This window comes from Cicer arietinum, chromosome 5 (assembly GCF_000331145.2).
Source record: "Cicer arietinum cultivar CDC Frontier isolate Library 1 chromosome 5, Cicar.CDCFrontier_v2.0, whole genome shotgun sequence".
NCBI lineage: Eukaryota > Viridiplantae > Streptophyta > Magnoliopsida > Fabales > Fabaceae > Cicer > Cicer arietinum.
In genome coordinates this window covers 42,216,919-42,241,094 of record NC_021164.2, presented here as the reverse complement: position 1 = coordinate 42,241,094, position 24,176 = coordinate 42,216,919, and the positions used below count along the sequence as shown (strand labels likewise).

Genomic DNA, 24,176 nt, shown 5'->3' with positions numbered 1-24,176 from the left:
TCCTATATATAGTTAAATCAATTCATTAAGGAAAGCTCTCCAACCCATTTATCATCCTAGAAAAGTGTTATTCCATTTCCTACCCTTCTTCTCATGGTACTTGCAAACCATGAGTGTATTTTGTTGCCCCTACTTTGACCAATCGAAAGAAAATTTGTTCATCACACTGAATATCTACTATTTCTCACACAAGTGTTCTCGCTTGTTATTTTTTTTCCTTCATTCTCCACAACCATTTGCATAACAATAAGAAATATATTTTTGTCAAAGAGAAAATACCTATCAAGATCTTTAAGAAAGAGGAAAGTAGACAAGGTGAACTGATAGATTTTAAAAGGACAATTCAACCATCCATTGATAAATCCTGGAGTTTAATACTGCCTCATATTTAGATCCTCTACCTTTTAGGCGGGAAAGAGATGTAAGAGAGAACAAATCATATTTTGATCCTCTATCTTTTAAGCGGAAAAAAGATGTAAGAGAGAACAAATCAAAAGAGATAGAGAGAAAGGAAGAAAAAAGTAAACAACTGAAAGTTAGAAGACCCTTGTTCGAGTGCCTCATCTTCTCCATCTCAATCACCCTAATGTTTATTGTCTACAATTAGTCCCAATTGGCAAACTAAAGTATTTAAACATAATTCCTCAAGTTTAGGACACCTTCAAGCCAAGATTGGCACATGTTTATACCCGTAGATACCCTCTTGCAGAATGCTTTATTGCTTTTACATTTGCACAACATCTGCACATTGTAAGTGTGAACACCATATCTTCATCTGAAACCCACCTGATAGCCCCTAAACAAACATGCAGATGATTTTTGCATCAGAACACCCAAACCCTCAGCTTCTATTAAGAATATAAAAGGGATAAAAGATCACCTTGTAGCAAGCCTCATGATCAACATAGTTTAAGCTCAAGCTTTTTTTTTTTACTTAGATATATTGGTAACAAATGAATAATATACCATAATATTAATAACACACATGAATTAGTGAACAAAAACATTTTACATGTTTAGTTCTACATTGGGATACGTCAAACAAATGCTACTTAACAATTATGTATTCCACTTGAACATCCCAGGCATCATAATTTTCGTGGTTATGATAAGATATTAAAGTTCATTAACCATATATATAGCATTATTCTACAATCATACATATTGGTACATCAACCTATGAAATATATATCATTTGGACTGAATTGATAAATTCATAATAAATAAAAAATACGGTTTCTTCTTTATACTACTTGATTCTTGTACATGTGCGTATTAATTCATTGCATTCTGATTCAATAAATGAAATATGAGTGTCTACACTTGAATCTCTTGTCTTGAACACCCAAGTTTGAATTTGTGAATGTTCATTCTTCCATTTAGTGCAAGGGCAAGTAGATCATATTCCTCCACGTACCACAGTTCGGACACCACTACCTGGATATGTTTGGAGGAAACTCAGCAGGTAAAATAAAGGTTAGGTATGCTTATAGAAAAATATATAGACAGTAAAAATCAATGGGAATTCGTTAATTTGCAAAAGATTAAGTACCAGATAAAACAATACAAACAATACAAGACAACTCTTTAAATTATTGGACGATTTTTTATCCTATACACACCAAATAATGTGAAAATATAAAGGATGATGACCAATGGTCAGTACCTTATTTTTTTCAAATAAAAAAGACTAAAAGAGAAAATGCAAATGATAAATGACTACGTGCATTTCTCATACTGACATTCCTTACTTTTCATACGGACTAAAACCAAAAGGTTACATATTTGTACTGACGAAAACCATATTTAACCCATAAAATATTAGCGAATGGTGCTTCGATGCTATATTGCTAAGGAGAAAATGAATTTCAAAAATGAAGCTTATGAGCTCGAAGGGTCTGTGCCCGCTACTAACACACCAAGTGACCTAGGGCTGAACCATATCCCTCTCTACTCATGACCTTAATTTAAACACTAAGCAAAACAATTTCAATAAATTGCTAAATATTCCCAAAAATTTAAACTCCTCAAGTCTTAACTGCAATTCTAATTTGGCTATCTACGAAACAAACAAGTAAATAACAACAAACCTTGAATCCACGGATCTGACTATTAAGTCGATTCACTAACTCATGAAAAAATTGGAGTTCGTCTGACATTTTAACCAGTTCCTGCATATCACAAGAAATAAAAGTAAACAACAATAGAATAAAAGGGGGAATTTGATTACTATATCATCTGACATTTTATGACTTGTTCATATTCATTTTGTCTAATTTTATGCCAATGACACTACGATTCTTCAAATAAATCGCCAAGTTAAGATAACAAGCTGATTCAAGCATGTGCATGAATAAGATAATCCAAAGTCCAATAAATAATCCCAAATTGAGCACCCTAATTACGAAATTAAAACCTAAAGTAAGAATTAATAGAGATAATCCAATCTACATCATGGTAGACCATTGTGCTAATGTCTATATGCAATTCTAAAATGAGTAATGAAGCTGTTGAAAATAAAATAACAATGTTGAAAATAAAATAACAATATGTAAATAAATTGAATATTTGTAAGTACTCCTATCATTATGTGTATTTATTACTCATAGTTTATCTGAAGAACTTTCATTGTGTAGTTGAACCTTACTTTTCCATGGTAATGTTCCATTCCGCTTTTGGGGGGATGCGGTCTTAACGGCATGCTACCTTATCAATCGTATGCCGTCTTCTGTTCTTGATGGCAATATCTCTCATTCGGTCCTCTTTCCCCATACCCCTCTTCACCCACTACCTCCTCGTGTCTTTAGGTCCACATGTTTTGTTCACACTCTTTTGGTCCCCTATATCCCTCTTCACCCATTACCTCTTCGTTTTGGGTTCACGTGTTTTGTTCACAATTTATCTCCTGGTCTCGACAAAATGTCAGCTCGATCACTCAAGTGTGTCTTTCTCGGATATCATCGGTCCCAAAAGGGCTATCGTAGTTATTCTCCTGCACTACACCGATATGTTACATCACGATGTTACCTTTTTCGAGTCTGTACCATATTTTGAACCGAAACATATAGCTACTGAGTCCCATCATGACATTAATCTCGAACCTTCTCAAGTAGTTACCCCTATTCCGCCTACTCATATTCCTCTCAAATCTGTCGAGCCTGGCCCCCAAACTCCACGACCACTACAAACATATCATCGTCGCCCACCCTCCGTTGTGCCTGTTCTTGTTCCCATTACAGACTTTCCTCCGACGCTACCACCAGATTCGACCCTGCCACCTGAGCATGACCTTCCCATTGTTCTTCGTAAAGATATTTGCACAACACGTAATCCATCTCCTTATTATATTGATTTGTGTTATCATCATCTTTCTCCGTTGCATTACATTTGCTTGTCTTCTGTTTCTATTCCTAAATCTCCAGGTGAAGCATTATCCCGCTCTAAGTGGAGGCAAGCAATGCTTGATGAGATGTGTGCTCTCCAAAGCAATGGTACTTGGGAACTAGTTCCTTTACCTCATGGGAAGTCTTTAGTAGGTTGTCGTTGGCTCTACATGGTGAAGGTTGGCCTTAATGGTAAGATTAGTCGATTTAAGGCTCGCCTGGTGGCCAAGGGATATACTCATATTTTGAGGTTGGATTACAATGATACCTTCTCACCTGTTACCAAAATGGCATATGTCAAACTGTTTTTCTCCATGGCAGTAATTCGACGTTGGTCTCTCCATCAACTTGACATTAAAAATGTCTTTTTGCATAGTTATCTTGAAGAGGAACTTTATATGGAGCAACCACTAGGGTTTGTTTCTCAAGGGGAGTCTTCCACCATGATTTGTCAACTACATAAGTCCCTTTATGGTCTTAAGCAATCTCCAAGAGCTTGGTTTGGCAGGATCAACACAGTAGTACAAGAGTTTGGTATGATTAGTAGTGAAGTCGATCACTTTGTATTTTATTGTCACTCAGCCCAAGGGTGCATCTATCTTATTGTTTATGTGGATGACATTGTCATAACTGGTAGTGATCAACAAGGAATACTCCATTTGAAACATCTTTCAAATCAGTTTCAGACTAAAGACTTCGGTAAACTCCGTTATTTTTTGGATATTGAAGTAACCCAATCCACTAATGGCCTTGTAATTTCACAAAAGAAATATGCTATGGATATTCTTGAAGAAACAGGTCTATTAAATGTCAAGCTAGTTGATACTCCTATGTATCCAAATGTCAAACTCCTACCTAATCTAGGGGAGCTTCCATCAGATTTAGGAAATATAGTAGATTGGTTGAAAAATTAAACTATCTCACAGTCACCTGTCCTGATATTTCCTTCGTTGCCAGTATGGTAAGCCAGTTCTTAAATTCTCTTTGCCAAGAACCTATGGATGTTGTAATCCGAATTCTTAAATACATCAAAGTTGTACCTGGAAAAGGTCTCATTTATGAAGACAGAGGACATACTCAAATAGTTGGTTACTCAGATGCTGATTGGGCAGACTCACCCATTGACACACGATCCACTTCTGGGTATTGTGTACTTGTCGGAGGAAATTTAATATCTTGGAAGAGTAAGAAACAAAATGTTGTTGCAAAATCCTACATTGAGGCAGAATACAGGGCCATGGCACTAGTAACATGTGAGTTCATCTAGTTGAAACAATTACTAAAAGAACTTCAATTTGAAGAGGTCAGCCCAATGACACTAATATGTGATAATCAAGCTGCATTACACATTGCCTCAAATCTTATTTTTCATGAGAGGACCAAACATATTGAGATAGACTGCCATTTTGTTAGAGAAAAGATCGAATCAGGCGTCATCATCACTAGCTTTGCCAATTCTAGTGATCAGTTGGTAGATGTTTTTACAAAATCATTGCGAGGTCCTAGAATTAGTTATATATGTAGCAAGTTTGGTGCATTTGATTTATATGCTCCAGTTTGAGGGGGAGTCTTGAAGATAAAATAACATTATGTAAATAAATAGAATATCTGTAAGTATTCCTATCATTATGTATATTTATTACTCATAGTCTTTATAAAGAACTTCCGCTGTGTAGTTGAAACACACGGGTTTAATAGATGCTATCTCTAATAATTCCAAGAAATAATGTTGTTGCATAGTACCTTAGACAATGCTTTAGGTGGACCTAAAAGCCTTGCAAATGTAGTGTGAAGAATTGCAGCATCATACTGCAGATGAAATAATGGCAGATCATTAAGCATCAAACTGCAATGCAATTTGGGTGGCATATCAAATAACCAATTAACTTTAGAAGAACATAGGACATCTCAAATTAATTGAGCCATGCATCTTGAAATTCAGAAAAACTGAGTATTCAGATGAAGCTTACAAGTTGCTTCTCTGGTGCACGTGGAAGCACATTCTTCAAACTAGCACGAATGGTTATGGGATCGGTGCCCGAGATTACCTACAAAATAAACATAAAATCATTAACCTAGTCTCATCAGTGCTGTCTGAAATTCTTAAAGTCACAAGTTAACACAATGTATTAATTATTTAGTTCTTTTTTTTTTTTCTCTTTTTTTTGGTCATTGGCTTCAAATATAATTTTATACACCGAGTCACCGAATAATGTGAAGGTTGAAAGTTTCAACAGTTTCCTACTACACCTTGAAATAACCAAGAAAACATGAAACACTTCATTAAGTTGTGGAACAAAAGAATTTACGAAAAATGGAAGCAAAAAGGTTTTATTTTAATTTTAGGCATGAAATAACAGATAAAGTTTTGTTATTTCCTTCTAGTAGAGATAGGATAACTACAGTTTATTATATGAGAAGGGGTAATGTTGTAAACTCTCAATGAGTTAGGGTAGTTAGTTGTTTGTTGAGGATTAATTAGTTTTCTGTTGTGAGGGTCACCTCTATGCATTATAAACAGGGGTAACATCACTTAGGGGAAGCGATATTTCATTTTTTAAAACTTGTAAACCAGAGAGTGCTCTAGTTTTAGGGGATTAGAGTCCTCTTGTGTATCTACCTAATTGCAAGTTCCTAACACTGAATGGATCATACACGTAAAATAGATAGAGATATCTTCAATTTATGTTACCAAATAGAACAATTAGAAAACTCAACAACTTAAGGCTAACATGTACAAAAGGGTGGCCGGGATGCTCATCTGGTTTGAGTTAAGGGGTGAAGGAGTTGGAGGAGTTAAAGGACTGAGGTTCATACCATAGTGAAGGAAAAAAATACTAATATAACAATTAATATAGTAACATTTGCTGATAAAAAAAAAAAACAAGTAATTTATTTTTGTTGATCAATCTTCACCATTCTAAATCATTTTACAGGGCTCAGTATTCAAAACTATTTTGTTCGGTATGAGAGAAAGAAAAAGAAGGCAAAGGGGCAGCCAGGTTGGATTAGCATAAAGGAGTGCAACTCAGTCTATAGTACATGTGTGTAGAACAAGAAGTGGAATCATTATTAGATTATGGAAAACAACCTGCCAGCAACCAAGGAGCACCCCTGTTGAAGTTAAAACCACCCCATCCAAAACAATTTTCAAAGGGCAGAGCCTTGCAGAAACAGCTTCAACAGAAGATGCTTCAGCTTCTATCTGAAAAAACAATGATGCTCGTGAATTAAGTGAGCAAACTGCCACAGAATTGGACTCCCTGTAGTAATAAAAACATATGCAATACACAAGCTCGACCATTGATTTGAGATCGAATAGTTCACATTACACATTCACTGCATATATTTTTAACAATCTCGGCCATTAATTTAGATCGGACAGCTGGGGGAGGGGAGTTACTGCGCCACACAATTACTGCGGGGAATCCATTTCCAAATTGAAGACATCAATACTTGAAGTATACCTCTTCTTTGGTGGCAGGTACAGGTACAATGTGGTGGGAGGCATGGAACATGCTGAAATGGTACATACTAGAGTTCTGAAACCAGATTGCTAATCAACACACATGTAAGTATGCAAATAAAATAAAATAAAAAATATAAAGAGAAGGTTGAAGCGAAATGGGTATTTTTAAAAATAAAAACCACTGAACGGATGAGAATTTTGTTATCATTGTCAAGCTGTAGGTATATCCAACTATGAAATACCTTTATCAAAGTATGGATTAAAAATATCTTTGACAGCTTCCCTGTGTCATGCAAACCATGTATGTCATATATGAATATTAAATCAGTTAATATAAAAAAATGACATATCATATTAAAGATGATAAGTACAACAATAAAGAAGCATACATGAAGGTAGAGATACAATGATGATCATGATAATTTACAAAAGTGGAATGAGATGCTCTTATGAACCCAAAAATTGGACTCAAAAGAAGAACACCTTTTATTAAGAAATAGGAAATAATAGGAGAGAAATCTCTCCTCCAAGGCTTTCCACTTCACAATAGAGTTACTACTCTATTCTCAACCTTACTATATTAAAAAAAAATTCCTATTTCTAACTCCATAACTCCTTATTTATACAAGATAAGCCTAACTAAACAAATAACTAACTAACCTTCCTAACTAATTCTCCTAATCTATATCCTAACTGAAACTTTATCCTCTTCTAGGTTTTTGTCTGAATCAATTTTGAAGAGCTACCCTGTAAAATCTAATAATCTATTATCATCAAGTTTCAAAATGATATACTATATCCCTTTTAATCTTTGAAAATACTGCAAGTGAGCTCTTCTTTTTCCCCTAAAATAACCTGACTCATCTAGATGCATTGTGTTTTGTGTTTTATGCATACTATACTAGTAAAAGAAATTGTTTATTCTGCGATAAACTTGAAGAGAGAAAAAAAGTAGATGCTCTACATCTCCTAGTCCACGAACAGTAGAAAACCGAAAAGGCATTGTCCTCCTATGATCTTTTGTTGAGAAATGAGTCTAATCCTGCAACTGCAGAGCATGTAATGATAACAGAAATCTGCAAATAAATAACCCTAAAATTGGTTAATAAGGTGAGGGACGTCTCCCAGTTATAAACACATTTTCAGTTCATACCGCATGAGGCTGGCTTCACAGAGCAGTGAACTCCTCCTGCTCCTAATTACAGGCTGCTTTATGGCCTGTTGAGCCTAGCCCATTGAACCATCACTTTTTTGTTCTTGATCCATTGGGAATAAAAATGGGCTTTGGTATATGTTGAAGAATCGAGAGAAATTAGATTTTATTCTCTTTTATTTTATATTATTATGTTTATTTTTGTTCTGTCATTATTACTCAGTTTTACTATTGTAATTTCTTTTCCTATATAAACAGCTTAGGGCTGTAATAATAAAATATGAAAGTATTTTGTCTTTTACTTTCTTCAGTATATTTTATGTACATTTACAAGATATGGGACTCTTAGTACACCCTCTCGGGCACATAATTGGACATTTGAAACATGACCCGATAGTGGGTGACCCAACACATCTAAAATATGCTCTAATACCGTCTTAAAATTTAGATTAGGCCTAACTCTACCCTACAAAACGAGCTAGTAAAGTGAGGGATGCCTCCTCTTATAAACCCATTTTCAAGCTATATTTCTTTGTTTTGTTTTCTCCATTTTCAAGCTATATTTCCTCCAGTGTAGGACTATTATCAACATATTCTATAGTTAATATACAACCTAGCTTTCACATTCCAAGGGAACACTAAATCTTATCCTTGTCATGAGCAATAGTATTATAGTATGCATCCTGTTACCGTGAGTGGTTTGTTGAGACATTCAAGTTTTCAATACATCAAACAAACAAAATTTAACAGATATAATTAGATGATGTGAATAATTTATAGGAAAGGAAAAAGCAATATTCAAATGAGTACAAATATGAGCATTCAATTCAAAACCATAACCAAATTGGAAAAACACAGATCTTTAGTTAACCATAGATGCATCAAATGATCATTACACAAATATTTTTAACGCTTACGCAATGGGGACCGAGAACTCAGTGCTCATATACAACACATTAGCTCGCACCGGAGGATTTGCAGGCTGCATATAGAGAATTATCATCAGATGCTAACAAAAGAACCCCATGAAACAAAAACTGCTTAAATTGTTATATGTAACCTTTAATGCAGGTGTTACAGATCCATCTTTTAACGTGAAGATATCTGAAATAGAAAGTGACTGAGAGGTTTCACCATGTTTCAGAAAAGCAGCACCATGCTCATCAAGATCCCTTGCCATCTTATCATATAATTTGGATCTTCTATCCGTATTTGAATTTGGAGACTCTGAGATAGAACCTTTTTATCTTAGTACCAAATTCACATTTATCTCCACCCAAAAATTAAATTTAGAACAAACCACATCCAAGGAAACATTGTTACTTATTAATTGTTACATAAGGCAAAAAAACATCCAGTCTAAAGACTCCAACTTGTCTTAAGAAAGCCAAAAAATAAAAAACTGACAAATCAGGAGGGTTTACTTTGTGAAAACATTTCCTATTTTAATCTCCTAAAATGTCTATTCATCTTACTTTGATGAGAGTCTCTTGAAGTAAACTATGATTATAGAAATAAGATGAAGAAATAAGATGAAAATGACAGTTAATGAAGTAACATTAATGAAAATAATGAAAACAGTTTTTTTGACAAGCGCAGACAATTGTTCTTATTAACTATTAAAATTAACCCATATTTTAGGAAATAAAAGCATGATATATTTTCACAAAGGAATAAATTTGTTATTAAATCTAAGGAACAAAGGATTGGGGCACTCTGAGTGTCAAATGCCCTAATTACGGTAGTTTGTTGCCAAAATATCTAAGCAACAAAATCTAAATCAAGAAACTGAAATAAATTCTTAGAAAATCTAAAATCAAGAAACTCAAAAAACAAATCTTAAAAAATCTAAACAAAACTAACCTCGAAACACACACATGAACACGGTGTTGGTTAAACTTAAATCATTAAATTGAAAGATTGAAAATTTAATGGAAAAATGGACATAATAGAGTAATTAATTACCTGAAGAAGGTGATGAAAGAGTGTTTGATGAGTTATAAAGGGCCATTCGGAACAAAGTGAAGAAGCATAAGGCACAGATAAGCCAGATTAAAGCTACCTTTTTGGAATGACTCCAAAAACTCGATGTTAGTACAGGCTTACCAGTCATGATGGACCAGATCATTGATGGTGTAGTTAGATTCCAAATTCAGATAGTGTCGTCACTAATTTGCATGATTCCTTTTTTCCTCGGTTGTAATAGCGGTTTAGTTTGATGTGTTGGCACAAAACTCTACCAATTTCAATACCATGATTAAACCATTTCACTATTAGGTTCATTTTTTTTTCTTTAGACAGAACTATCGGTTCCCTATCCTGAACACTAATTTTATTTTTTTAAATAACCAAATTTAGTAGTTAATTGTTAGTTACTATAATTCCTGATGTGGTGACATCATCAAATTGAATTTCCAAAAGATCAAATCACCGTATACTAATCAATATATTTGGTTGCTATAGTCATATTGATCTATTTATTTAGTTACACACGTGGCAGTGAGAGCGTGATGTGTCATATCATTGTTCATATCACTAAATTTACATAATTAACAATAACAGCCTAATAAAATTGATAGATATTTGGTTATACAAGAACAAAAAATGTAGTTTACCTTATAAAATTACAATGTTTATCTACACCTCCCTTTTTCTAATCACACCTAAAACTTTTTTTTTTAAATGAAATTCATTTTGTCAATTAATTTTGGTTATGTAAACTGAGTCTGTCCAGAAACATACGTGAACTGAGTTTGTATACGTGAACTCAGTCTGCCCAGAAACATACGTGAATTAAGTTTGCGTACATGAACTCACATTACTACGTGAACTCAGTTTGCATATGACTTGCATGAATTGCGTTCACGTACGTGAACTCAACTTGCCCAAAAACATACGTGAACTCAGTTGTCTAGAAACATACGTGAACTTAGTTGGTGTACGTGAATTGAGTTTGTGTACGTGAACTCAATTGACGTATGTTTTTGGACATACTCATTTCACGTACGTGAACTTCTGAACAAACTGAGTTCACATACGCAATATGAGTTCAAACTCAATTCACACATGTTTCTGGACATACTGAGTTCACGTACGCAAACTCAGTTCACGTACGCATACTCAGTTTACGTATATTTCTTGGCAGACTCGGTTTGCGTAACTAAAATATGTTGATAAAATTGTTTTCATTTTTACCAAAATCAATTTCAATCATATAATTCTAACTAAATATTGTAAATAACAAGATGTAAATCTCATGTAAATGAGAGTCAATAAAGATGATTGAAGATGTTGAAAATGGAAGAAGGATAAAGGGTGAGAGAGAAAATGATGAATGAGTGTGAGGTAGAAGATAAAGATAGAAAGAGAGATTATGGTTGAAGATGAAGATATAAAGTTAGATTATAATTTAAAGAATATAATAAATAAACAAGGGTATTTTAAGTATTTCGTTTTTAATTTTTTTTTAAAAGTGTAGTTAGTAAAAATAAGGGTGTGAATAGTAAAATTGATATAATTAATATGTTATTTTTAATGGTTTTTTTTATCATTTTTAAAATTTCATAAAATATTAATTATTATTTTGTCAATAATATACATTCTGAACTAGATCCAAACTCATTTGTAACTAAATTCTTCCATAAGGGTCCAATTAGTTAGTGTTGTACCAACACCACAAACTGATATTTCCCCCGATGTTATCAATCACTAAAATCCCTGATTTAACAATATACACCGATGTCATCAGACTCGTAGTTTTCATCTTAGTATTGTTTTAAAATAAATTATATATTCACACTGTAAGAATTATTTAATTTTTAATTATAAAAAATAAAGATAATATTATTTTCTAAATCATCATAAGTAAATTTTATTATTTTTAGTTTAATTTTTCAAATGAATTAGGAATTTAATGAAAATTAAATTAAGAGTTCTTAAAATTATTTATGATGAATTGGAAGAGTTAGATAATTTTTTTAAATAGGAGAATAATTATCCAATAAAAATAATAATTTAGTAATTAAAAATTATTACGTTAATAATAAATTTTTTTGACACAAATAAAACAATAATGCTACCAACACCCCTCAAATTGCTACTCACACCCCCAAAATTATAAAAAAATAAAAATATCCATAATGCCCTTTTATCAATGTTACACATTTATTAACTCATAACTCACATTCATCAACATTCAATCCATCTCATAACTAACATAAAAAAAATCACCATACCTCACTAACTATAACTCAATCATTAAAAACTTACATCACTCACTCATATCCCAAAGCACATCAGTTTCATCATCACATTGTAGTTAAATCTACATAAAAACGTATGTTTGTTTGTCTGTATTTGAGTTCGTATTTTTTTTCTAAATTTGGGGATTTTACGTGAACTCAGTTCACTTACGTTCTGGTGTTACGTGAACTGAATTCACATATTGTTTAAAAAAAATAAAAATTTCAGAAACTACGCAATCTGAATTAACGTAAACGTACGTGAACTCAGATTGCGTGATTAATGGAGTTTGACAATTCAACCCAAATCAATATGTACACAATCTGAATTCACGTAAACGTACGTGAACTCAGATTGCGTAATCAATGAAATTTGAAAATATAAGTCATATACGTGAACTTCAATTTACGTATGTTTACATGAATTGAGTTCACGTATGGTTACTGGATTTCAGATTGCGTAACAATACGTGAACTCAGTTCATGTAAACATACGTAAATTGAAGTTCACGTACATGTTAAACAAAATATTGAAAATTTTGTTTTCCTTTGTTCTAGATGCAGATAAATGGACCAAGGGGGAGACAATAGTGATGAAATGTATGAAGGTTTGGAACCTAATTTTGAGGAGGTCACAATAAGCGCTATAAAAGCCTTTAAAAAAATAAGGAGGTCACAAAACTTTGTTTTATACTAAGTTAAGAGGTCTTTTAAAACGCTTGTTAAAAAAGCGCTGTAATAGGCTTTTAAAAAAAAAGTTAAGGAGGTCTTTTACAGCGCTCTTTCAAATAGCGCTGTAATAGGCTTTTAAAAAAAAGTTAAGGAGGTCTTTTACAACGCTCTTTCAAAGAGCGCTGTAATAGACTTTTAAAAATTAAGTTAAGGACGTCTTTTACAACGCTCTTTGAAAGAACGCTGTAATAGGTTTTTAAAAACTAAGTTAAGGAGGTCTTTTACAACGTTCTTTCAATGAGTGTTGTAATATGGTTTTATATATAATAGTAAACCGTTTCAGTTTCCTCTTCATTTCGTAAACTTCACTACGCTTCAGAGTCCTCCTCCTCTTCATTGTCCTTCTCATTGTGAACCCTATTGTCTATACGAACCATATTGTCAACCATCTCCATTGTGAACCATCTCCATCTTTGTTACTATCCCTACCAACTCTCATTCAAATACTATCCATAAACCCTAAACCGCTCTAGTTTTCTCTTTATTACGTAAACTTCATACACTTGTTTCCTCCTCCTCTTCATTCTCCTTGCGAACCCTACGAATAATATTGCCTTGTTACTAACCCTCATTACGTAAACTTCATACGCTTGATGATGATTGATGAAGATGGTTGAAGAATATGATGATTGACGATGAATATGAAGAAGATGAACAATGTGTTGAATATAGAATGAAGAGGAAGAAGATAAGTTATGAAGAAGATGAAATAAAGAAGATGAGTTATGAAGAAGATGAGAAGATGAGTTATGAAAAAGATGAGTTATGAAGAAGATGAAATAGAGGGAAGGATAATTTGGACATTTTGATTTTTTTTAAATATTTGAGGGATATGGATAGTAATTTAGAGGATGTTAGTAGCAATATTGTAAATAAAGTTGTCACTAAACAAATTTTACATTGATATTAGATATTTGACCCTTGTGGAGATCACATGACATAACTAAGAGAAATTTAACCTAATTATAGGATTTGACATAATCATTAAGAGATACCCGAGATGTATAGTAATTCGAATGGTAGCTAGTAACTATTAGACTAGGATCAATACTAACACACTAAACTTCTTAGTTCCTATTTACTTTTCTTCTATTCTCCTTCTTCAAAAATGGTGAAACAACAAAAACCTCTCGCATGACATGATCTAAGAGCATCTACAATAGGAGTGAAAATGAGTTCGTCCGCCAATGTGTAATTACTTAACTTCTAGTTTTTTGTGGGTTCACCGTTGGAGTTGTGCCAAGGTGTCATCACGGTACTGTCAGGAAGGAACAGTGCTTCATAACAGTTACCTTTTTTTTCTACCTTTTATTAATTTATTAATAATAATAAATTTATCATTTTTTATTAATTTATAGCCGTTAACTTCTTTTTAATTTATTAAATAATAATAATTTTATAACCATTAGTTTTTTTGTAGTTAATATATAACCGTTAGTTTTTTTTTTCCTTTAATTACGATTATTAGCTCATTAATAGAAACAATTTGTTACTCATACTTTTTTATTACTTTATCATTTTTAATTATTTATGTCATGTATTTAACATTTAATTTTTATTATTGTTATAAAAATTTAAGTTCAATTTTATTTTAATTTTAAATTAAAATTTTATTTTAATTTTAAATTAAAATAATGTATAATAATATTAATTAGAATATTTAAATTAATATTTTAAGTTATAATAAAATTAAATATTAATGTATAAATTAAAGTAATGAAATATAATATGATTTTTTTAAAGTTAAACCGTAAAAAATGAATGAGTTAATTTAGGGTGATGTGACAGAGTAGAACTGGAATCATGTTGAGTTCACCGTTGGAGTAAAAAATGAGTGAATTGCTTCAAGATGATGTGGTACAGTGGACCCTATCTAAAGAACCTATATTGAGTTCACCGTTGTAGATGCTCTAAGCTTCTAAACATAAAATACTTAATATCAAATCACATCCGTTTAGCTTACTCAATCTATTGAACCACTTTTTTTTTACAAGGAAAATTTTCTTTCTCCTCTCTTTGGTGGTGGTGGAACCATGCACACATTTGGGTAAGAATTTTTTTTTCTTCCTAATTTGAATTATCAAAGCTTGTTGATAGTATTAGGTTTTCATTTGAGTTTTGTTTTCAAGCTTGCATCTGAAAAATGAGTTATTGCATGTTGTTTGAAGTTTGATTACGATCTTGATTTTGATTTTAATTTTAATTTTAAGAAAATATCACTTGATCATCACGGCATCATAAAAGTTTTGTTGCATGTGTTATCAAGTTGATCATTAGGTTTAGTATGATAGAAAAAAAATGTTGTTAGTAAATTGTAAAAAAAATCATTTCAATGAAAGGTTAGAAGAATAAAAGAGGAAAATCATGACTTTGTTCAAGAGACTTAAAAATTGTTTGATCATGACATGTATGTTCTCTTTATTTAAGAAAATTTCATATTCAACTCAAGTCTTGATTTTTCTCATGAATGAAGGTTTGAACATGTGAAACTGATTCTGGAAACTTCTCGGAAACAGTCTTGGTGCTCAAATTTTTTAATTTATTGGTAATGAAGTTTTAGTAAAATAATTTTTTTGGTTATTCTTAACATGTTAGCTATCATCACAAAAATTGCTATAATTTTTATAATTAATTATCATCCTCTAAAAGTTAATGTATCTCATACCTATTCAGTAATTGATTCTTGGGAAAATCAGTTGTCAAGCTTGAGTATATGATTTTTCACAGCTTGGTATACTAGAGTTTTTGAGTAAAATAAATTTTATAATGATCGTTAGTATGTTAGGGTTTGTGACAAATATTGTTGGTTCAAAAATGTTTTGGAAACATTCTTAAAACAATTTTTTATTGCAATACTGCTGAAATGATAATTGTGAAGACTCAATTAATAAGCATTTTATTAAGGAAGTTTTCCTAAAAAGTATTCATGTAACACAAATATGCATCATGGTAAATCAAATAAAGAAGAACGTAAATCGTAGTCTAAGTTAATTTGAATTAGTAGTTTAAGGCTGGGTAATATTAATATAATTGAATTATTGATTGAAGGTGTATTAAAATTTGAGTTAGACCACATTGCGATAATTATGGGATAATTACGGGAACGAAAGAAGGTAAGGGCACCTTTCATCTTTTAGCAGAAGTGCTTAACATGCTTTGTGTGAAATGATGACATTCGCACTAATTGACATACGAGAATATGTGTTGGTAATATATTTTGGAATCATGTGCACTAGCATGTTGGATTTTCATTAGAACTTGAAATTCTTTATTTGAGATAAATGTATACGTTTGCTTATATTTGTTGTAATTTTTAATGTTTGTATGTATTTTACTTTGTCAATGCTACTTGATTTGTATGTTTAAAATTATTATTTTCTATTGGTGACACTTCTTGTGATTTTAGTTTAGGCTATATGCCATCCCATAGAGGACGATGGATTATATTTTTCTAGACCTGTTGACGTCAACGAAGACATCATTAGCCTTCCCTGATCGAGATGATTGGTCGTCCTAGAGTTGGTACCCAATTTCAGGAAGAGAGGCCTATTCAAGGTTGACAATAGATATGGTGACTATCGAGTTTAGGACCACTCAAATGAACATTGCGAATAAAGTGATAAAGTTCTTAATTCCAACTGACTTTGTTTTGGAAAGTGAGAGAGTTAATATGATAGATGGTAGAAGGAGATCCATTACCATATGTCTTGTGTGTACACCATTCTTCGGACAACGACAGAGTGATGAGACGCATGCGCATCCGGTAGCTAGAAGGCAAACAAGATTATAGAATATTGGTAGGGAGAGAACCTCAACTCTAGAGGTTAATGCCATTCCTCTGTTGTTTCTTAGAGAAACCTCTCTGTTAGTGTAAAAGTAGTTTTAACTACAATATTTTTATTGATATTTTGATGATAATAAAAACAATAAGAACAATTATCCCAAAACTATTTGCTAAGTGTGTAGATTAAGTAAGAAGATAAAAATTTATATTAATGACTATCTATTTTAAGGTAGCATAAATTATCTGTAAGTGAGGTATAATAATTTGAGTGTTTTTAACACATAATGTTATTACCTAATGAACAAGTAATTATGTTTACTAATAGAGTAAGTCATGATATATCAATTGTTGGTGTAAGCCCTAAAGGTCAATGTTTTACTTTTGAATTTAGAACTTGTATCGTGATGCTTATTTATAATATAAGACATTTCAATTATTATATTTGTTTAATATAATAAAATCCTTGAATGAAATTCGTTATGATAAGACATCAAGTGGATGACTCGATTGAGATATGCTATAGAACTTCACTCTCAAACATTTGTAGTCGAGTATTATTATAGAGGGCGATAATAATACAAACGATATTATTATGTGTGTCGATTTATAACCCTATCTCACAAGTTATGGATATGAGATATCAAGTCACAACATAATATACATTAGGATGAAAGTATATTGGATCTACCCGCCATCCGAATATTGCATAGTGTGTTGCGTAAGTCTCATAAGTTATTCTCATAGTGATAATGGTGTATGCCACCCTTAGACATGAAACAACTATGATTCCTAGATGATGAGTTGATTGTTTTGTTGTCGTCAAATATTTTCTGTAACAGGCCAATTATAATTTCGGTTAATTGGATATTCAATTAGTCATGCAGAGTGACCTAGATGAGATTTGCCCTCCCACATAACAGGAGTACTATTTGTGGGCCCCTTGATAGAGTATGACTGTTAAATGCATGACCATGCTGAGATACGTTGATATAAAATATTGACTGTTGTACAATATACTCGAGTATTAAGGAATGAGATATCGAACTATACAAAGGTGAAACATTCTATGTCTTGAGTTCGATTTAGATATGAAGACAAAGGGAGAATATACACGAGAACATTATCGCGAAAAGGTTACATCAAATCACAAGACATTCTCGTTACTTGGGTGTCCACATGAATTAAGTGAAACAAGGAGCACCATAAGCCACAATGTGTTATGTTAGTATAAGGGTCTATAAAGAAAACCCTTATGTTGAGGCAAAATCCCAAATTAATATTTTGATGTAAGCAAATAAATGTTAATTAAAGACTTTAATTATGATTCTAAATAATGTGTTAATTTAACATGTGCTTTTGAGTGTAGTAAATCCAAGATATGTACTAAGCAAAAGCAAGTGAAATCATTTTAAAGAAAGAGGCAAAAATAAACAAAATTGAACCAAGAATGCTCTTGATAAAATCTGGAAAACAAAGAACGTTCTCCACGAAACGATTTTCAATTCAAAGAAACACTTAAAAAGATCAAAGATTAAAAGGCGCAACTCAAAGAAAAAGTGTCAAATGATCATTTTGTAGCATAGTAACATCAGTCTCTAGATTGATAAACATTCTCCAACATATTTGATCCGCTGTCACACACGAGTCAAATACAATTGATAAAATGTAAATAAAGGTAATAACTAGAATCGTTTCGCAAGGACTTCTGATATAGTAATAATAACCGAATTGAAAATTGAAATTAAAAAGAGGGTTTTTTAGATTTTTGTTTTAACAGATGAGCAAAACAATTAATCCACTTATTCGAGTTTCAAACATATCAAAGATTCTATCAATGAGTTTAATTTCTAATTTGTGATTCTATTCTTATTTGACTATAGAATTGATCAAACAAGCGTAATCAATTCTATGTGAATTTGGTTTCTTTGATTGGATTAAGCATCACAATCATCAAAATATTATAATTAACGATCAAGCGTCGCAGAATTGTAATTCAATTAAATTAGAAACTGAAACCAAATTATGTCAAATAAATTTAATCAATCCTATTGAAATTCAATTTAAGCAATCAAAATATCAATATAATCAAATAAACAAGAATAGAATCATGAATAGAAATTGACAGTGTAACATGAATCTCAAGTTGTTGATGAAACTCTAATCTCGTGGATTAATCTTATAAAATTAGTCTTCCATGAAATTAAAATAAAAATGTTTATTTCTTGTAGCAATTTGAATCCTAATTTTTCCGTCTTTAGAAAAGAAACAAAACGGCCAATATATAGTACTTGATATTGGGCTTTAGGGTTTAAAAACAAATGACCCGCTAATTAAAATTATTATAAAAGTCCAAATTACGAAATCTGCAATTTAGGCCTAGTAAAGTTCGGAATTGGTCTTTTCTTCCAACACAAACGCTGTAGCTCAGATTTTTAGCTTTCCAACGCCTACTCATATGCGCCAATCCGATATCCAGAGCTCAAGTTATGACCTACATAGTGAGAAAGAGTCAAAATACAAATAGTAAAATTAAAATGCAAAAAATAAAATTATAATCTAAATTCGACCCAGAGTTTAAAAACAAGCTAAAAATATTAATCTAAGCTATAAAGAACTTTTAAAATACCAAACTAAAAAGCTAGAATTATGTGACCAAATGCTATGATCAAATTCCCCCACACTTAAACTTTTGCACTCCGAGCAAAACAATACATGTGATTCCAAATATTCTTATGAATGCAAAGTGGTGAGAGGAAAAAAAAATATTTCTAGCTTAAGGCAATCATGAATAGTTTTGTTATCACAACTAAGGCAAACAAGAGGATAAATTAACTAAAGAATGTATTATAAGTGATAGAGTTCTCCCAAGATATAAAATTCTCTCAAAGTGTTTACACTCAAAGTGTTTGGGCTACTGTTTACACTCAAAGCACACCATGAAAGCTAGCACTACCATAGGCTTGACAAACCTCTATAATCTATATTTAAAACGCATGCAGATAATGATCAAAAGGTCTTTATTTAAGTTGTAATGTGGCCAAGGTAAGGGTGAGGTAATCCTAAGGAGACTAAAGCTGAAAATCAAAAAGGATAAAGGAGTAATGTTTAAGAGAAAAAAAACAACATTAAGAAGTAACTCAACAAAACATCATTGATTTTTATTTTCACACTCTCTTTGCTCACAACACAATCATTTTTCCTCATAATATTTTTTTTCATTTTTTTTTCATAACCCTCAAATTTAAACAAACAAGTTGAGCACCCTACAATTATTTAAGGAAAGACTCCTTCATCCCCAAGATTGGGTCAATTCATTGTTTTTCACTTTTATAATGAGCTATATAACAAAGAATAGGTTAATTAGGCTCAAAGTGGCTTACACAAATGGATAATTGTAGGGTAGGCTTATTTGGCTAATAGCTTAATCAGAAACAAATGCCTAGATCATTTCAATATATGCATGCAGACAAGAGTCAAGTCAAGTTCTGGCGTAATTAGCAATCATGAGTGAGATAACACACAAGAAAAAAAAATGGAAAAATGTATTCCATTCATAATAAGGCTCAAAAATCTCACAAAGGTTAATGACTTATCACAAATGATACACAATTTAGCGTTTTAATCCAATTTATTTTACCAAGAATGCAAAAATACTATCTAATCATGCCAGTCCAAACGAACTCTCAATATTTACAACCATAAAATTTGATGAAAAAACATGTAATGCAAGGTTCATTTTTAGTTATTTATTTATTTATATTTTTAATTTTTTTGTTATTTTTTTTTTGAAATATAACAAATAAATCCTAAAACAAATTAAATTCTAAATAATACCCCCACACTTAAATTACACATTGTCCTCAATGAAAGTCACAAGTATAAAATAAGAATAAGGAAATGGAGCTCTCTGTTTAAACTTCAGTTTATGTGGACTTTTCCAAGGAAAGTTCTTCTATGATAGCATCTTCAAGCACAAAGCTCTCATGGAATAGCTTCACACGTTTTCCATTTACTTTGAACATTTTCTCGGTATTTTCACTTTTTATTTCCACTGCACCATGAGGAAAAGCGTTAGTAACAACAAAAAGGCCAATCGACTTCGATCGAAATTTCCCAACCATAATTTTCAAACAGGAGTTGAACAATAAAACTTTTTGGCCAATGAAAAATTCTTTCCTAGAAATCATCTATCATGAAAGTGCTTAGTTTTCTCTTTATAGATGCGAGAGTTCTCATAAGCTTCAAGTCTAAGTTCTTCAAGTTGTTGCAATTGAAGCTTTCTCTCCAAACCTGCTTTCTCCATCTCCAGATTACAACTCTTGATTGTCCAATAAGCACGGTGCTCTATTTACACTGGGAGGTGGCATGCCTTACCAAACACAAGTCGATAAGGTGACATCCCTATTGGTGTTTTGTAGGCTGTTCTATGAGCCCAAAGAGCTTCTTCAAGTCGGTGGCTCCAGTCTTTCCTGTTTGGTTGTACCATCTTTTCTAAAATCTGTTTGATTTCCCTATTTGAGACTTCAGCTTGCCCATTAGTTTGGGGATGATAAGGTGTAGAAACTCTATGCACAACTCCATACTTCTGAAGCAAAGCGTCCATGGTGCGGTTGCAAAAATGAGTGCCTTGATCACTTGTGATGGCTCGGGGTATTCCAAACCTGCAAAAAATATTTGATATGATAAAACCTGCAACAACTTTAGAATCATTAGTCCTAGTGGGTATTGCTTCCACCCACTTTGAAACATAATCAACAACCAATAAAATATAGACATAACCAAAAGATACAGGAAAAGGGCCCATAAAGTCAATGCCCTGCACATCAAATACTTCAGAGAAAAGCATAGGTTGTTGAGGCATCTCACTCCTACGAGTGATTGGTGTTCTTGCTATTTGGCATTGTTCATAAGTTTTGTAAGTCTCAAAAGCATCTTTAAACAAAGTGGGCCAGAACAAACCCGAGTCTAAGACTTTTCTTGATGTTCGTTGAGGACCAAAATGTCCTCCATTTTGAGAGGCATGACAAAAATGAAGAATGGATTGAGCCTCATGGTGGGAAACACATCACCTAATCACCTGGTCACTACAGAATTTCCATAGATATGGATCATCCCTCACATAGTATTTGGAATCACTTTTAAGTTTGTGTATTTGTGTTCGGGATGCATCTGCAGGAAAGACTCCAACAACTAGATAATTAGCTAAATCAGCAAACCAAGGAGTTACCTCACGCAACTGTAGCAGTTACTCGTCAGGGAAGTCTGCTTAAATGATATGCCACCAAATTTTCAGCTCCACTATTATCTTTAATCTCTAAATCAAATTCTTGGAGTAACAACATCCACCAGATCAATCGCGGTTTTGCTTCTGGTTTCTTCAACAAGAACTTCAAAGCTGCATGGTCAGTAAAAACAACTACCTTCGAACCTAACAAATATGATCTAAACTTATCAAGTGCAAAAACAATAGCTAAAAGTTCCTTTTTAGTGGTAGTATAATTAACCTATGCAGAATCTAAAGTCCTAGAAGCATAATAAATAACATGGGCAGCCTTACCAACCCTTTGTGCAATGACTACTCCCACGACATAGTTAGATGCATCACACATAATTTTAAAAGGGAGGGTCCATTTGGATGGCTGAATTATGGGAGTGGAGATCAATGCTACCTTTAAAAAATCAAAGGCCTTCTTGCATTTGTCATTGAAGGTGAAACTGACATCTTTTTGCAACAAATTTGACTCCATCTTACTGAAATCCTTGATAAAGCGCCTATCCTTGATAAAGCGCCTGTAAAAACCTGCATGACCAACAAAATAACGAATCTCGCAGATGCAAGATGGGTAAGACAAATTAGAAATCACATCAATTTTGGCAGGATCCACTTCTATCCCATTTTTAGAGATCACATGTCCTAAAACTATGCCTTGTTCAACCGTAAAATGACATTTTTCATAATTTAGCACAAGGTTAGTTTCAATACATCTATGCAAAACTCTATCTAAATTGTTCAAGCATGCATCAAATGAGGAACCATACACAGTAAAATCATCCATGAAAACTTCAATACAATTTTCTATCAAGTAAGAGAAAATACTAACCATGCAGCGTTGGAAAGTTCCAGGAGCATTGCATAGGCCAAAGGGCCTCTTGTAGGCAAATGCCAAAAAAGACAAGTGAACGTCGTCTTTTCTTGGTCCTCTGGTGCAATATGGATCTAAAAATAACCAGAAAAACCATCAAGAAAACAATAATGTAACTTACCAGCCAACCGTTCAAGCATCTGATCAATGAATGGAAAAGGAAAATGATCCTTTCTAAGTTCATTATTTTCATTTTTAACCATTGTGAGTCCAATTTTCTTAGGGACTACCTGCACCGGGATCACCCATTGACTATCAGAGATGGGGTATATAACGTCTGCTTGCAAGAGCTTGGTCCAAAATTAATGGGTTAAGTCGCCTTTTGGGCTGCCTAACTGATTTTACCCCTTCCTCCAATAGTATCCTATGCATACACATGGATGGGGTAATACCAGGAATATCAGCCAAGGTCCATCTGATTGCCTTCCTGTGTTTTCTCAAAATCTACAACATCTCATCTTCTTGTTTGGCTAAAATAATCACAAGTAACTTGCCACTTCCATCTAAATATGCATATTTCAAATTTTTAGGAAGTGGTTTAAGCTCTATAGTCGGTGGTTGTTCAATGGAAGGTACAACACCAGTGGCCAAAGCTAAGTCTGCAAAATCAATTATGTTAGTAGAAATATCAATATCAGCACAATGATCAACCTGCAAGGCAACTTTGATCTCAGCACACACAAAGCACAATTGAGTATCTATACAGAATTCACAAGTATAAGTATCATCAAAACCAAAAAATGAAGGAAAATCAGTAGCCAACATATCGGGGTAAGTGTCATCAACCAAATCAGCAAGCAATTTAATTTGAAAAATAGAATGCTCTTCCATGGGGTGTTTCATAGCATCAAAGATGTTAAATTTTATAATGCTATCACCAAATTCCATGAATAGAGTTCCAGCATGCACATCAATTTTTGTTCTAGCAGTTTTCAAGAATGGTCTGCCTAAGATGATAGGCGCCTTGTTGGACTTTTTCTCTCCCTCCATGTCTAGAACGTAAAAATCTACAGGAAATATCAATTCATTAACTCGAACAAGTACATCCTCCACAAGTCCAGCGGGACGAGCATTGCTCCTCTTCGCCAATTGAATGGTAACACATGTACTCTATAAAGGTCCAAGAGCAAGATAGTTAAAAATAGATGTAGGCATAACATTAATGGAAGCTCCTAAATCTAACATAACATTTTCAAATTGACTATTGCCTATGGTACATGGAATGGAAAAAGTTCCTGGATCTTTGCATTTTTTAGGCATTGGCTGAAACA

The 24,176-nt window shown here is 32.8% G+C and overlaps 1 protein-coding gene across 3 annotated transcripts; it reads right to left on the bottom strand.

The window, feature by feature from the left end:
- Positions 1-1,103: 1,103 nt before the first annotated feature.
- Positions 1,104-10,340, bottom strand: LOC101493209 (uncharacterized). 3 transcript variants are annotated; one of them, XM_027334765.2, is made up of 10 exons: positions 10,112-10,340; positions 9,066-9,232; positions 8,923-8,987; positions 7,095-7,135; positions 6,851-6,939; positions 6,475-6,588; positions 5,354-5,431; positions 5,127-5,192; positions 2,091-2,171; positions 1,104-1,437 (listed from the first exon to the last, which is right to left on the bottom strand). In XM_027334765.2, the coding sequence occupies exons 1-10, from the start codon at positions 10,131-10,133 to the stop codon at positions 1,318-1,320; spliced, it is 843 nt and encodes a 280-aa protein (XP_027190566.1). In that variant the 5' UTR covers positions 10,134-10,340; the 3' UTR covers positions 1,104-1,317. The 3 variants fall into 3 exon arrangements, with proteins under 3 accessions (XP_027190566.1, XP_004499426.1, XP_027190567.1); XM_004499369.4 differs by having other exon boundaries at positions 9,971-10,339; XM_027334766.2 differs by lacking the exon at positions 10,112-10,340 and adding an exon at positions 9,869-9,942.
- Positions 10,341-24,176: the final 13,836 nt, after the last annotated feature.

Bases quoted from the DNA above. Each gene is read 5' to 3' on its own strand.
- LOC101493209 (XM_004499369.4), bottom strand. From the start codon at position 10,133: ATGATCTGGTCCATCATGACTGGTAAGCCTGTACTAACATCGAGTTTT. The intron at 2,172-5,126 runs GTACTATGCAAC...TGTGATATGCAG, and splicing joins CACCTAAAGCATTGTCTAAG to GAACTGGTTAAAATGTCAGA. The intron at 1,438-2,090 runs GTTTGTTGTTAT...AAACATATCCAG, and splicing joins GTCAGATCCGTGGATTCAAG to GTAGTGGTGTCCGAACTGTG.